Raw genomic sequence first — 15,112 nt, 5'->3', positions numbered from 1 at the left:
GGGAGGAGCAGCTAAAAGTTCTGGTTTTAGTTGTGCTGAACTGGAATTAATGTTTAATTATCCATGGGTAAATATCACAGACGGAAGCTGAGATTTCAGTTCCCATCAAAGGAGCAGAGTGAGCACAAGCCAGGTACCCTGTGACACCTCAGAGAGCCAACAACAGCAGAATTCCCTTTTGCAGCACAACTATCCCATTCACGGGAGGTGGAGAAAAGTGAAAGACAGAGGCTACTGCTCATGGGACTCCAGCAGTGTGCTGGAAGTAGAACCACCAAGAGAGGAAAGAAGTTATGAGAGGTGGAAGGTGAGCATCTGCAGAGGAGAGGGCAAAGGCCAGGAAGGCAAAGATTTCAGGAAGAAAAGAGCAGCAGCTCTGTGAAAGGTGGCTGGATGAGGATGGAGAGGACTGTGTGCACCGGTTTACTAGTCTACAAGTTTGGATAGGAAGAGATTATCTTACTGCTTTTCCAGCTGTGTGCAAGGGACAGAATACAAGATGGGGAAAAATATTCCACAGAAATGGAGGAAAGTGTTTGGAAGTGTCTGAAGCTGTCATGAAAGAGAGAGAATAGGAAAGAGAGAGAATAGGGTAAGGGTGGGGTTGATTTTTTTAGGAAAGGAACTTGCATGTATTTGTATTGGGAGGGAAATGCAGAAAAAATAAAGAAAACAAGATAAAGAGTCTGTCACTGGGACAAGCAGAAGTTTTAAAGGGCAAAATTACTCTTTGGGTCAGAACCTAAGATATTAATGCTTCAGTGAAGTCACTGAAGCTATAAGGCTATATATTAGCTGTGGACCTGAATTGTTATGCTTCTGTATTTATTTCTTACAGAGGAAAATTTCTATAACGAGAATAGTATCTAGTCTTCTGGTTTCTATTCAATAGCTTTCCTTTTGCTTTCTCCAGGTAGATACTCTTTCCTTTCTCTGTGTCCCTCTGTTTATTTAATAATTTTCATTGTTTCTCACTGCTAGTTTTCTAGAGTCACTTCTCCCATATGTACATCCATGCTAATGGAATCTTTTTTGTGCATCCCAGTTTAATGGTCCCTCTATACACCACAAGCATCCAGAAATGAAAATTATAAACCCATTTATGCATCTCATCCTGTCCTGATATATAATGGAGACAGTGGGGACTGTGAGCAAAGAATGAAATTTCACATTCCTCTGGGTACTTAGTAATAGAAAATATGTCCCTATTTTGAGCTGTATGTCCTGTTTGTGTTACAATTGTAACCACAGCCATATGCCTGACAAGCCCCTTAACACCCACAAAGGAAGAAAACACACTGGCTGAATTTCTTGTGACACATTTTACAAATAAATATTACTGTTATTATCCTATTCAAGTCCAGCCAGGAAAATAATCATCTCAGCACCCAGCATTTCAAAGGAAAGGGATTCTGTGTTTGCATATGCATGTGTGTTTTTACTAAAGCAAGAAGTGACAAAAGAGCCACTTCTGATAAAAATTACATGCAAGATGAATGTAAAATAGAATGGTCAAAAATGTGTTTGATGGATGAGGTTAAGGATGGAAGCCTTTGTGGCAATTCAGCTAATGAGCCTTGTTTTATTCATCTCATGTAACTGTTGCCAGGAATGTATCAGTTGCACAACACTTTTAGTGACCTTTCAGGCACTGCCAGGATAAAATGCCTGCAGAAAGGGCAGCCTTTTGCATGCTATAAGAAACTAGCTCAGAGTCCACGGGGAGCTTTTAGCACAGTCTGGACATAGCAGGCTTTGCAGTGCTGAGAAACTGCCACCATCAAGAAAACTTGCTGAAAAGAAATCTCTGAAATCCTTTTGTATTGGAGTTCACTTTCTATTACGTACCTTTACCTGTCTTGCAAAGTTTGTTGATGTGTGTAACAAGCCATTGTATGCCTGCAACAAGGCTACAATACTACTCTCTGCCCTATCATCCTTTGGGAACTTGAACACAGAAATGTCTCTACAAGCTTGCCTTGTTTGTCACTTGACACTCTGGCTTTTTGACACTCTGTGTTTATTCTCTGCAACAGGGCAAATACAAATGTGCAGAGATACTCAGCATGTATCTCTCTCATGCCCACACAAACTCATTTAACTCAAATATTTTCCTCAGTATGTTGGTTTAGTTTGCTAAGAGCAACCCTAAAAATCACTTTTAAGACCTTTTGCCCCATGACTACAAAACAAGAGTATCTAGGCCTGCAGCCTTCTCATAATAGCTTACAGATTGGTTTAGGGGTCTTGGGAAGTACACAAGAAATGCAAAGCCAGACCAATGCATATGAGCAACATCCATAAAGTGACATAGGTTGACACCAGTGAGACATTCACTCAGTTCCACACAGATATATCCTGACTTGTGTTGTCAGAGGTCAAGAATGGAAAAAAAACAACAACAACAACAACAAAAAAGACAACAAACACACAAAAAACCAAACCAAACAAACAAAAAACCACAACAAAACCAGAAAACTGTGCAAAAGAACAACAAACCATAGCTAAGATATGTCCATTCTTTTTTGCTGCAATCTTTGTATTTGAATAAGATTTTTATTTCCTTCCAGCCTAGCACTTTACTCAACAATATTCCTATAGTGAATTCTTCATTCTGTGCCTATGAGCAGTATGCTTCCAAAGACACAATCACATTTTACTAAAGTTATTCAGGTGGTTATAGACAGTGAATAAGCAGGAAGCAACAAATTGCATTTTTCTTGATTTTAGTGAGATTTTTGACCCTATGAAAGATTTGTAAGCAGGCCAGGGAAAAAACTATCCAGATGCAGTCATCATAGATTGTGTGCAAAATTGTTTAAATCTCTATTTGACATTAAGTTATCCATCAGCTGGAATGACATTTCAGATGGGGTCCCACTGGGACCACAGTTAGGCAAAAAAATTATTCTCATTATTTTTGTTAACAGCTAGAGGAGATGATAGACGAGAGAACATTTGCAAAAATTTCAGATGAAACCAGATTGGGAGGGGTATCAGCACTTGTGAATACAGGGTTAGAAGTCAAAATGATCTTGAGAAGTGGTTTGAAATCAAGAAGATCAGATTTAAAACAGACATTTGCAAAAGAATTCCTGTGGGGAAGAATCAATCATCTCCAGACAAAATATGGACTACTTGTCTAGACTACAGTTAGTGTCAAAACATAAAAATAAAGATCTGGTTATTAAGTGTTTTTATGATGCTATTGAAAAAAGGAAGAAGGAAAAAAACCCCATAGTGTTACTCCAAGTAACGTACAGGTCTACATGGCTGTTGTTCTAGCTAGTCCTGATTTGTGCACAACACTGTAAGAAAAACAACAAAATAACCTACGCTTAGATCTGGAAAAGATGGATAGCATGAAAATACTTTCTGAAAATGCTTAAAAGTAGTTATGAAAGAAAAAAAAAAGGTTCATTTGTCTTCATATCCGTAGGGAGAAAAGGCCAAAATGTAGAAAAGTAATTAATTTGCAGGAAATTACATTTAAATTAGACATTAGGAAGTTTGATGGAGAGAAAGGCAACACAGAGAGTCTATAGAACCTCCTTCATTAGAGGTGTCCAGGATTAATTTAGTAAAGCATCATTCTGGGCTAGGAGCATATGTAATGCTGCCACAGAGCAGAGAATCAGCTAAATTATTGCTGCAAGGGCTATTCTTGCCAGGAAAGAAGGTGGCTGACAGGTTCAACATGTCTGTGTTACAATGGAGACACTCTTTACCTTTCCAACCTAGTATTTTCCTAGCTTCTTATTTTCAGAGTAAATGGTGGTACTTGCAAGGCAAAAGGCAAAAGGTACAAGAATTTGATTTTATGACATATCTGGAATGAGCTGGATTGCATTGATAAATTTGGCACACACGGAAGGGTACTGTAGTATAAAATAACCTCACAAGTGCAAGTTTCACTGGCTCCTACCAGTTTAAATGGTCTCAAACCAAGGTTTATAAATTTATGTTTTGTGATTTTTATGTGAATGTTACTGGATTTTAGATCCACAAGAAACCATCCTCCATCAAAGAACCTTCACTTCTTTTCTTTTCTTTTCTTTTCTTTTCTTTTCTTTTCTTTTCTTTTCTTTTCTTTTTGTTTTTGTTTGTTTGTTTGTTTTCTTTTAATGTACGTAGAGCCAGTCTGTCAATAGCAGTGCCCAGACCTTTTAAAAATGCACTTCTGTAAGTGAACTCTTTGGCCCTTTTCTATCAAAATAAAGTCAAATTGACATCTACTATGTAAGAGACAATATTTCAGGGATGAGAGCTGCCCGCAAGTAACCCTCAAATGCCAACAGTTTGGTCTCTTGGTACAAAGGAAGAAAAGAGTGTCCTTTTAACTGTGTAAAGAAAGTGTTATAGCACAGAAGCAGGGGTCTCAGGCTCAGATGAGACTGAATTATCCTGGAAATTGTTTAAAATAAACATGAGAAGCCCATCGTGAACTGTCTGGTGCACATTAATAAATAACTCGCACCCTACAACATTCCTGCAGACCTCCAGCGCCTTGAGAGAAAAACTGGTTTCCTTAGGTCTGTGAAGCATCATCTCTGAAGCTCAGATAAATTGTTCCAACCCTGTGTTCCTGCATTTCAACCCAAATGTCAAAGAAAGGAGTCAGAGAAACTTCTGTCTCCCAGTCAGAGTTGGATCAATGTGCTCTCTCCTCTACATCACTGAACCACAGTATGACAGCAAGCCAGCCACAGTAATCACAGTCAGGAGCAATGCATTCATGCCAATAAATGGTTTTCAGCATTTGTACTATCTGAATAGCATGTTGCTTTGTACTTCGGTGATGTGGTCTACTTTAAAAAGAGGGATGTGTGGCTATTTCTGATAGAGAGGTGGCAGTTATAAATCCTTCATTTTCTTTCTGCAATTTTAAAATAAATTTGATTTTCAAATTTTAGAAGGGATTTATCTGTTCTCTTCTTTTTTCTTTTTTTTTTTGTTTGGTTTTTTTTTTGTTTTGTTTTACCCTTTTTCAGCATCTCCACAATTAGCTAGTCTAATTTTAACAGATTATTAGGTGGTCCATCAAAAATAATTTGTGTGCTGGGTGATTCTTGAATGATAATGCCTATCACCACCGAAAAGCTGTTGCTAATGAAAGCAATTTTCCTCTTTCAGTTGATTTCATAGGTGGATTTGACTCTTATGGCTATCAAGGTCCACAGAAGACATCTCATTTACAACTACAGCCCATGTATATGTAAGTACTTAACTTCTGAGATACTCTGCAGAATGGCAGGCTGATATTGAAGGATCATTAAGCTGAAAGATGACGTGACTTAAAAATTCAAAATAGGCAGAAGTCTTTTTTGAGAGACTGAATTCATGCTCCACTTAAGCACCAACATTACTCTTCTGTTGAATTATAATGATTTCTTATGCAGGATACATGTGTCACAGTTGTTTAAATAACATCCATCTCTCACCTGATTTTCCCCCATTTTCATTCAAGCAGTTTCCACTCAAAGGCAATGATAATACAGTTTAATAACAAAATAGTCAAATCTGACAAAACTTGGCTGCAAAAATGTGGGTTTTATTACATTTTATCAAAAGATCAGCAACTTGCTAATTTAGTAGATGTATTTAGCATTTGTCTTACCAGCACATCTGTTCACTAAGGCACTTCTGCACCTCATTTCCAGTCTCCATATTGAGAAAAAACAAAACAAAACAAAACAAACAACCCCAAGGGTAACAACATACAGCTTTGAAAACTGGTTGGAATAGATGACAGCATTCTACCTAACTTGTGGGAGTGACAGCTCCGTCCACTGCCTAGAAGTGCAGCTTGATATATTTAGGGATTAAATAGGTAGCTGAACCTCACCATATACACACAACTGGAGTACATTCACAAATAGACCTAACACCCAACCATGGACATAGTTCCGGAATAATGATCTCCAAATATTTCTTGTACAGATGCCAACTGCAATTCTGAACAGTCCTTACTGCCCAGATAAATCTTACCTCACTCTGCAGCCTTCAGATATGTTTTTTATTTCCCATCACTGGCCTACACAGTAAAACTACAGCAGAGAACACCTCACAAAGTGGCAACATTTACTTTTTTCCTTTGTTTCTCTTCTAAGCATTTCTTTTGAGGGAAAGAACCGAATACAGGCAAACAATACCCATCCCAACATAAACTTCTGTTCTCCCTTGAATGTAATTTTATGTCTTCTGATTAGTGGAAGTAAGTCTTCTAATGGATTAGTGGATTTTTGCAGGAATTGGCATTTACTCCTTTATTAGTGGTGCAATCAATTCTGCGGTAGTGCTTAGGATTGGGCCCTTTGGGAGCTTTGCTAGGAGCTTTTCAATAATCTCAAATTACAATAGTGCATATCTCCAATGCCATCTTAACTTCAGCTTCCCATCTGTCTGTGCTCAAGTAAAGATTTTTCACCTGCACTTTTGGCATAGTGCTATGCATTTAGAAAATGTGATTTCCTTTCTACTATTATGTGTGGCTCATAAGTACTTAGAACAATTCTAATCCTATTTCTTTCTCAGTACACCATACCTTGTCATCAACATATGGAGCCCTCTAGCTGAGATATTATCCCATTCTCTTTATGTTCTCAGTGTTTCTTCTGGAACAGCAGATTGCATTTACTGAGCATCTTCATACTGACTGGAAGGAAAGCTAGACCTGTGGAAAAGGAGGCAATATTTCAAAGCTTGTAGCTGAGACAGAGAGATATATGATTAATCCATATAAACTGTGTTCTGCCTTATTTAAATGCTGCATTCTCACTGGAGTGTAGGGGATTTTGCTGTCTTGACTGAGAGACAGAAATCAGTGTGTCAGCTGACATTTTGCCCAATCAGCCCACTAAAGTATTTCCACATTCTCAGTCACAAAGACACTTTGTGTTTCCCTCTGACTATTTAGTATCTGACAAGGTTCTTTAGAATTGCTACACTCTGTCCTTTAGAGGCTTTTATAGCATTTAGTAATACCTCTCCGTTATTTACAGCTGAAGTGCACCAGGAGCACATGCATATGTATTCACACCACAGTCATTCTGTAAGTGTAGGCAGACCATTAGGTAACAGTGACAAATCTGAATCTCAAATTAATCAAGACAGAGCTTGATCTCCTTGTAACACTATTTACAGCAATATTAAGTACTGAAAATCAAAACACACTGATATATTAATGTGGAGAATGGCCTGTCTTCTCACCCCACATAAGATTAGATAACAGCAGGCCATACTCGGTGCTTTAAAGCTTTATTTGTTGAGAGGAAAGGTTTGGTTCCCTCAGGATCTTGTTCACCAAAGAACATCAGTGTTAGCCTCCATAGTATTTCAGCGGGGGGGGGAAAAAAAACACAGGACTTTACATTACTCTCTAGTCAATGTCACCTGCGCTTCACAATGTTTGGCATCTGAGGAGAGGAGAGGAGAGGAGAGGAGAGGAGAGGAGAGGAGAGGAGAGGAGAGGAGAGGAGAGGAGAGGAGAGGAGAGGAGAGGAGAGGAGAGGATGGCACAAGATGACATGGGACAGCATAGATTAGAACAGAACAGTACAGTGCAGAGCAGGACAAAATAGACCTTCTGCTTTATGGAGTCCATTGCCCTACTCTCACCACTGTCCAAGGTATAATCGTATCCATCCAGAATAGAACTACACCCACATGTATCCATGTAGCTGTATTCATTTGACCACTTCCACAATGTTATTATCTGCACAAAATGTCTTTGAATCCATAGGCAGTGGAGGATATATTAATAATCATCCTGTTTAATTTCTGCGGAAGATCAAGAAAATATAAAAATAGCTAGTTGTCCTGGGTTCATGAGAGAAATAAGAGGTAATTGCCTTTAAATCATCTGGTTACTAAGTATTTCCAAAGACACAATAGCACCGCTTTTTGTTGTCTGTTGTGTGCCAGTACATATGTAAGTGTGCTAGGCATTTTACAAAAGTGAAGAACATATGGCCTCATCTTTGAAGAGCTTACCAAAACAGTATCAGTTTCTAATGGTAATGCAAGTTCTGAAAAAATACATGTATTTCAGTAATAAGCACAGAGAACCCCCAGTTTATTTACCAGATCAACTCTTCTACAAAAAAATAGTACAAATCTTAAAGACTTACAGAGTTCTGTGGTAGCTCTCTGTCATCATCCAGATAATCCTTGCTGACATGATTCAATGGATTAAGATGACAGAACTCAATCAACACAATCTTTTAGTTTAAATCAAGCCAGACAGATTTACATCCGAGTGATTTAAATCAATTTTAGCTGTGTTATATATGCTCAGTTTAATTATTATCCTGAAGGAATGCTGGGTTTAGTAATTGCTAACTGTTAAGACACACTGTTTTGCAACCAGTTTCCTCCTGTGTGCTAAACCTAGCACTTAATTTTATTAATTTGGAAGTTATACTGAACCTACACAAACTTACACATGCAATTAAATAATTATACTGATTTACTCAGGCTCTGCATGTTTACATTTTTGTTGTCTCAGGACTTTTTCAACTGAAGATTTACTACTTTTTATTCATGTTTTCAGTCAAGCTCTACATTTGAAGAACATACATAACAACATTTGGGCTAATTTTAGACACACAGAGTACATTTGTGTGGAATTTTGTCAGTTGTTCAAGACTACCATAAATGCACAGGATACTTTTGGAATAAAAAATCTTGATTTATGAAAAGGAAGTGTTATCTATAGATAGTGAATTGAGGTGACTATCTCTGGCTACTGTTTACTTATGTAATGTAGAATTATTTGATTCGGGCTCATTGTGTTTTCTCTATATATTATGCTTTGAATTCCAACCACACTCTCTTTATAATCTCTCAACTTCACATTTAATTTAATCACCTTATTTTAAGGAGAAAATTTAATCAATTTAAAGTAACGTTTTAAATAAAACACTGGTGTTTGGGGGGAGAATTCTTACAACGACATTTATCTATCTACCTTTTATAAATGGCTTTTTTCTTATTTAAGTGCCAACAGTGTTCTTTATGCTGTACAAGCTAAGAAGCCTAGACAGTCCCTTGAAAATGAGTATGCTTTTTAAACAGAATGGGACACAACTGGTGCTCATATACCTCCTTGCAGCGTGGCCACAGCTGATGTCCTAAAAAGCAGCTTCCTGGCATTCTGTGCAGGAGATGCCAGTGATCATTTCCAGACAATGGGACAAGAACACAATAAGATGGTGGAAATTAATTGTCAAGAGAAAATTCTGCTCTTGGGAGGTGACCAGGGAAGGTGACTAAACGCTCCATGGCATTGATTCTGCTGCACATGAAAAAACACAGTTATAGTTGTGGAACAAGTCTGCACTGCATGGTCACTATTCTAAAAACAGGAGGAAGGAAGGAGGGGGAAGAGATTTTTATTTTTTCACAATATACTTGTTTGCTTAAAAAAAAAAAAAAAAAGTGAAACAAAGAAAAAGCATGCATGTCTGATGCTGATGCCTAATGCACTGGAGAAATTGCACAAAAGCAGTTCAGCCCCAAAGTGAAGCTTGCTTTCCTTTGTATTCTGTGAAGTCTAAAACTCTTTACATTACATAGATATATAGATACACAATTAATATATGTATGCATAGAAACATGCACACAGACCCCTTTCTGTATATGTGTGTATATATGCGTGTCTGTATATATATATATATATATGTATGTATATATGTACATATATATGTATATGTACACAGCCACTTATGTATATATTGCTACACAGGACTGTTTGTGGGCACTGCTTTTCACTAGAGGACATGTACAATAGTTTCTAGCTTATGGGATCCTCCCTTTCACCAAATGTTAGGGGCATTTTGAGTCAATGACTGAGGGAGTGTAGGAAGTATTAATGTATTTTCCTTAGTACTTAGTTCCATCTTCATCTACTGTATTTACATGTGCATTAGGCTGTTCATGGTCTCCTAGCCTAAGACTGTATGTATTTGTCTAGATAACTGGACACACAGATGCTTACTTTACTCTTCACTTGAAGAATAAATGAAGTGTAAATGAAACATAAGCAAGACATGCACATACACACACACAAATATATATATATATATATATAACCCCCATGACACTTAGTAGGTTCATGCAGCACAAATCTGCATAAAATGTTGCCCTTAGAGACCTTATGGGCAATATTTCATTTGAACAAACTGCCAGCTAAGCCTTGTATAGCAACCAACAACATCTTGTATGTTTTATACTGAAAGTTAACTAACTGGAGTTACAAAACACGGGTTGGGGACAACACTGTTCAGGTGTACAGGGCTGTGCCACTTGCTCATGCACTGTACTTTGCAAGTGAGCCCTGGGTTGCTTTCCAGGGCTGACATCACCTGGGACTCAGCCCTTCTGTCTTCATACTGAATCACTTCTTGCTTTTAAAAAGGTAGTTACATTTCTGATGGATTATTATAGATCAGGTCATCTTCCAGTTGACCCATGGATATACAGTTAATGCTATAAGTAAATATCACTCCTCACTAGAATGGTGAGGAAACCTGTGCTGAATTCTCTAACTGTGTTCCAGAGAGAGCTAAGCAAACATCTGAGCAAACACTTTTTCTTTCTGTCATCTTCATCCCAGGTGTAGCTGAACTGTTACTTGTTGGTGGCTTTCACTTGCTTGCAAAAGGGCACCAGAACAGCAGGGCAGTGATCAGATAGGTAGTAGATTATAAGTATCATTCTTTTTCTTTCCCCTAGGTCAAAGTAAACATGGGGACTACGCAATGTGGGCTGGAGGACCTGTCAAATAAACATGATATCAAATTTCAGGATGGCCTCCTGGTTCTTCAAAGAGAAAAAAAATAATCCAGTTTTTGTGCTAAAAAAAAAAAAGTATAAAAGCTGATTGAACAGTGAGACAAAAAACAACGGACATCTTCAGCCCTCTTTCTAACAGGCACTAAGGGAAATGCCCCGGACCGCCACCTTGGACCTCCTGCCTCCCGGCACCGGAGAGCTAGAACTGAGGCGTTGGTGCCATCTTCTGGCTCTTCCCTACCCCGGACACCGCCAGAACGGCCCATCTGGATTAAGACACGAACCCAGCCCTTTCGGTGCTTTCGGAGCCCCCTCCACATTCCTGGCCGCAGCGAGTCTCCTTAGTCAAGGCAACACTAAAAATACCAGGATGACCTTGCAGCAGAAGTCAATAGCCAGCGCGTTGTTTGCCCTGAAGGCTGTACAGTTCATACTTGCCTTAACCCAACTGCGTTGCACATCAGAGAAACCCCGTGCAAGCTTTCTGAAGTAACGTCCTTTAGGCTCAACATGCTGCTGTTAATTCTGAACGATTTCTAAGTCAGTGGTTTCTCCTGTTTGGTTTGGTTTTGTTTTCATTGTCAGGGAATAAGGCTCTGTTGCTCCATGGCTCCAGAGCGACCAAGTAGAAAACTGCCAGCTGTCTGAGAAGTGCTTTACTCTTGAGGCTCCACAGTGGTCAAGAAACAGTTTATAATGGTTAAAAAAAGGAAAAAAAAAAAAAAAAAGAAAAAAAAAGGAAAAATAAAAAACATTTTGGGAGGGGAAAGGGGTAACAGACTAATAATTGAACCTACTGGAAATAAGCAGCAGAAACAGTGCTTCTTAATCCCGCTGCTTTTATTTATCGCACTGTAGGTGCTTTTATAGCTATCTCTAAATGTCTTTTACTAACTACAGAGACATCTGCAGATTTCTATCAACAAAGGCCAACTGAATATGTACTAGCTACATTTACTCTTTTATATCTAATTTCAACTGAAAATTCTCTGTAAGTGAGCATTTTTTTTTCTAATTGCACCATAAGGGATCCATATATTTTATTTTTTTGTTTCAGCTGGGGAGGGCAGGGAGGGACTAGTTGAGTTGGAGATATATTGAAGACCTTTTTGTGGTATATTTGGGGGATCTGTTGTGTGTTAGAATGTGTATTTTATCTTCCTGTATTATTGTGGCTGAAAAAAAACCCTGTGCTGTTACGTAGTTGGCACCAAGATGCCTTTGGGAATTTTGCTAGTAGGTCAATGTGTATACGAAATACTCTGAACTCCTAGGAACACGTTTTGTTCTATATCTGATCTGTATTTTCAAGCACTTAGGTGGCTTATATTAGGAAAAAAACAATAATTTGCTCAGGCTTTTCAGGAACTTGGATTGTCATTGTTTCTTTGCTCAGACCTTGCATAGGCAAATGCACACATCTTCCACGCCTGAGGTGGTCAGGTAGCTTTTGAGGGCAAGAGGGAATTTCAGTGCCAGGAAAGGCTGGAGCTACCCTGAGCATCTCCCTTTCCCTGGCTGGCCAAACCCTGGTGCCCACACGGCTCCCAAGCTTCCAAGGCTTGTGCTCACACCACTCATCCATCCCTGTACAAACCAGTGCCCTTTGCTGTGTCTGCATGGATGTACAGTGTCAGAAGCAACAACTCTGGACAATGACAGAGGAACAGGCATTCACCAGTGAAAACAAGATACAGGACATGTTCAGGAACTAAAAGTACATTTATTCAGTGAGAATTACAAATATATATATATATATGTAAGTGTGTGTGTGTGTCTATGTATATAAAATACACAGGAACAACTATTGACAGGAGCTGCATAATCCAGGAAGCATCTGATGCTCAAGACCAAGGGCTCCAGCCTCAGATGATGCTAGGTAGGGGACTTCCTGCATGAATTGGGCATGTCCCCTAGGCCTTATCCCATAGAGTCATACATTACTGATTTGGATCTCAAATTTAATTTTTCATACTTGAGTTCCTGAAATTCTGTGTTTATTCTGGGTAGAGCTGCTTTTCAGTCCCTGGAAAATCATGCAACTTCCAAGTGCCAGCTTGAAATTGCCCATAACTTGAAAAATGTCAAATGTTTCTACTTGTATGTAGTGTCAAATATAGCAGCTGTATAATATTAAACACAATGTAGAGGTTCAACTGGAATGGAAATGTTGTAACAGGGTATTTTAGCTTTCCCTGTGATACAGTTAATCAAAATCATATTTCTATAAAATAGTCTTTGAATGTGAAAAGAAACCAGTTTAGGCATCTAAGCAGTAACCCAGTTTTCAGAAGATAATATTCCATATCCTTCAGTGGTCTCCCACAGAATGATAGCTACTGGTACTTAGCAATTTTAGAAGTTAGACAATTTAATGAAGTGTCTACATGTAGTTTTAAGGCCTAATTTTAATTTAGAATATATTGGCCTTAATTTCTCTGTGTCTTAGTCTTCCCACCTTTAAAATTGTAATAATACGTGCCTCACAGGCTTTTTGTGAGGTCTGGATTGTTAATGTTTGTAAAGTGCTTAGCAAATAGGAAGCACATGACTAATTATTACAATATACATGCATATTCATATATTACATATAGAGTAGACATACACTCACATACACACAGTATACATATATATATATATATATACGTACCTACCTATAGGAAGCTGGTATTCATAACCCTGCTTAAGTTGCAGTTAGAGCACCACCATTAAAAAGAAATTAGGACTGTTGACTATTAAACTAAATTATTAGTGGACAGATCTCTTCTGGAAGCAGTTTAGAGCACAGCAATGTGAGAATATCTGGGTGACATTTTTGACTTGTACAGCTGTATCCTCCTCAAAATCCAGTAAAGAATGTTATTTTTCTAGGCTGGGCTTTTGTTATAAACTTAAATATTCAGAAGGCAAGAGATACAATCCAAATGTGTCTTTTTTTTCTTTTCTTTTTTGCATTTGTTAATTCTGAATGTATTTTTAACAGAAGTGATTTTTTTGACTTACTAGTGTAATTTGCATTTAAAAAAAAAAAATAAAAGGAAAAAATATAGGTTTCCAAGCTATTCATGGCCCCCTGCTGCTATTCACAACTTATCGGAAACTTAGAATTATGGTTCCCAACTGAGTATCAATGCAGGACAAAGAATCCTATTACATTTACATGATGACAATCCCGATCTGTGCAGTGCATGGATGTGACAGCACTGAATAGAAATTGCCAGGTCGTGACACCATTTTATTCTGTTATAGGTAGCAGGTATTTTCATTATCACTGACACTAAAAGGTTTCTTTTACAAGGCTGACTGCAATACACTCATCACTCAGAAAATGGTGGGGGTTTTTGCCTACTCATCAGGAATTTTAAGCCTATGGTGGATTTATAGTTGCCAACACTGTTGAGTGTTGCAAAAGTAATTGTTCTTAAGAGGGAAATATGTAACATGGATATTTCCACTGCATTAATATTCTTTTATATGCTGTCCATTGTCCCTACACTGAAAAGATTAAATCCTATCTTAGGCAACATCTTCACAGAGCTCACATACATTGACAGCTTGCCTGAGGTCATTTAATAAAGGCAGAGCACAACAGTACACATTTTGAGATACTTGGTCGTGCTCTCCTAAGACTGTTCCTCAGAAGGAGAGTTAATTATTTATTGGCATTAGGAATTTTTATGCCATAATTGTATTTCAAGTGATACTTTTCAGTCAGATAAGGAGGAAAGGTTTGTGCTCCACTTCCTTAATTTAAGCACTGGTTGCAATACTCAACTGCCAGACAGCATTTTGACGAAGGGTACTGCAGTACATATTGATTCCTACATGTCTCTGGACAGAAGTGGCTATTAACTCAGTGTCTGAAGGTTTTGATCATTTGCACTCTCATTCTCCATTTAAGTACAGCGACAATAGGCAAAGCAAAACTCCACATAGCATAAATCTTTTCAGTTTGGAATATTTTTCTTTCCAGCCCCCTGTTTTTTTTTAAATGCAGTTACCCAGAGGATGAGTATTTTTCTCACAAAGGTGGAAAGCCCCATGAATAGACTATGTGTCTATATTGCTTGCTTTGTTTCTACTGATGAGTCTCTTCAATATAGCTGAGATGAAATTGATAGACTTTTTGAGTTTCTTTTCTAGCTGATCTAAATCTAGAGGTTTTTTTAGTGCATGTGGATTGGCAACAGACACTAAAGGTGAGCCAGGTTTTATTGAAGAACTGATGCATAGAAACACTGCAGACAGCACTGTGTCCAGTCCTCCTTGGAGAAAGATGTAGACAGTTGTTATGCTAAGCAGTCTCATACAAACTATG

General features: G+C 38.2%; 1 protein-coding gene across 1 annotated transcript in view; it reads left to right on the top strand.

The window, feature by feature from the left end:
- Nucleotides 1-13,843, top strand: part of NKAIN2 (sodium/potassium transporting ATPase interacting 2) — a 540,340-nt gene extending 526,497 nt beyond the window's left edge. The window contains exons 6-7 of the mRNA XM_051615572.1: nt 5,134-5,215; nt 10,735-13,843. Coding sequence (XP_051471532.1) covers nt 5,134-5,215; nt 10,735-10,744 — 92 coding nt within the window. The 3' untranslated portion in view covers nt 10,745-13,843. The remainder of the gene's footprint in view (nt 1-5,133; nt 5,216-10,734) is intronic.
- The last annotated feature ends 1,269 nt before the right edge of the window (nt 13,844-15,112 follow it).

Source organism: Apus apus, chromosome 3 (assembly GCF_020740795.1).
Source record: "Apus apus isolate bApuApu2 chromosome 3, bApuApu2.pri.cur, whole genome shotgun sequence".
NCBI classification, from domain to species: domain Eukaryota; kingdom Metazoa; phylum Chordata; class Aves; order Apodiformes; family Apodidae; genus Apus; species Apus apus.
This window is presented reverse-complemented; position numbering and strand designations above follow the sequence as displayed.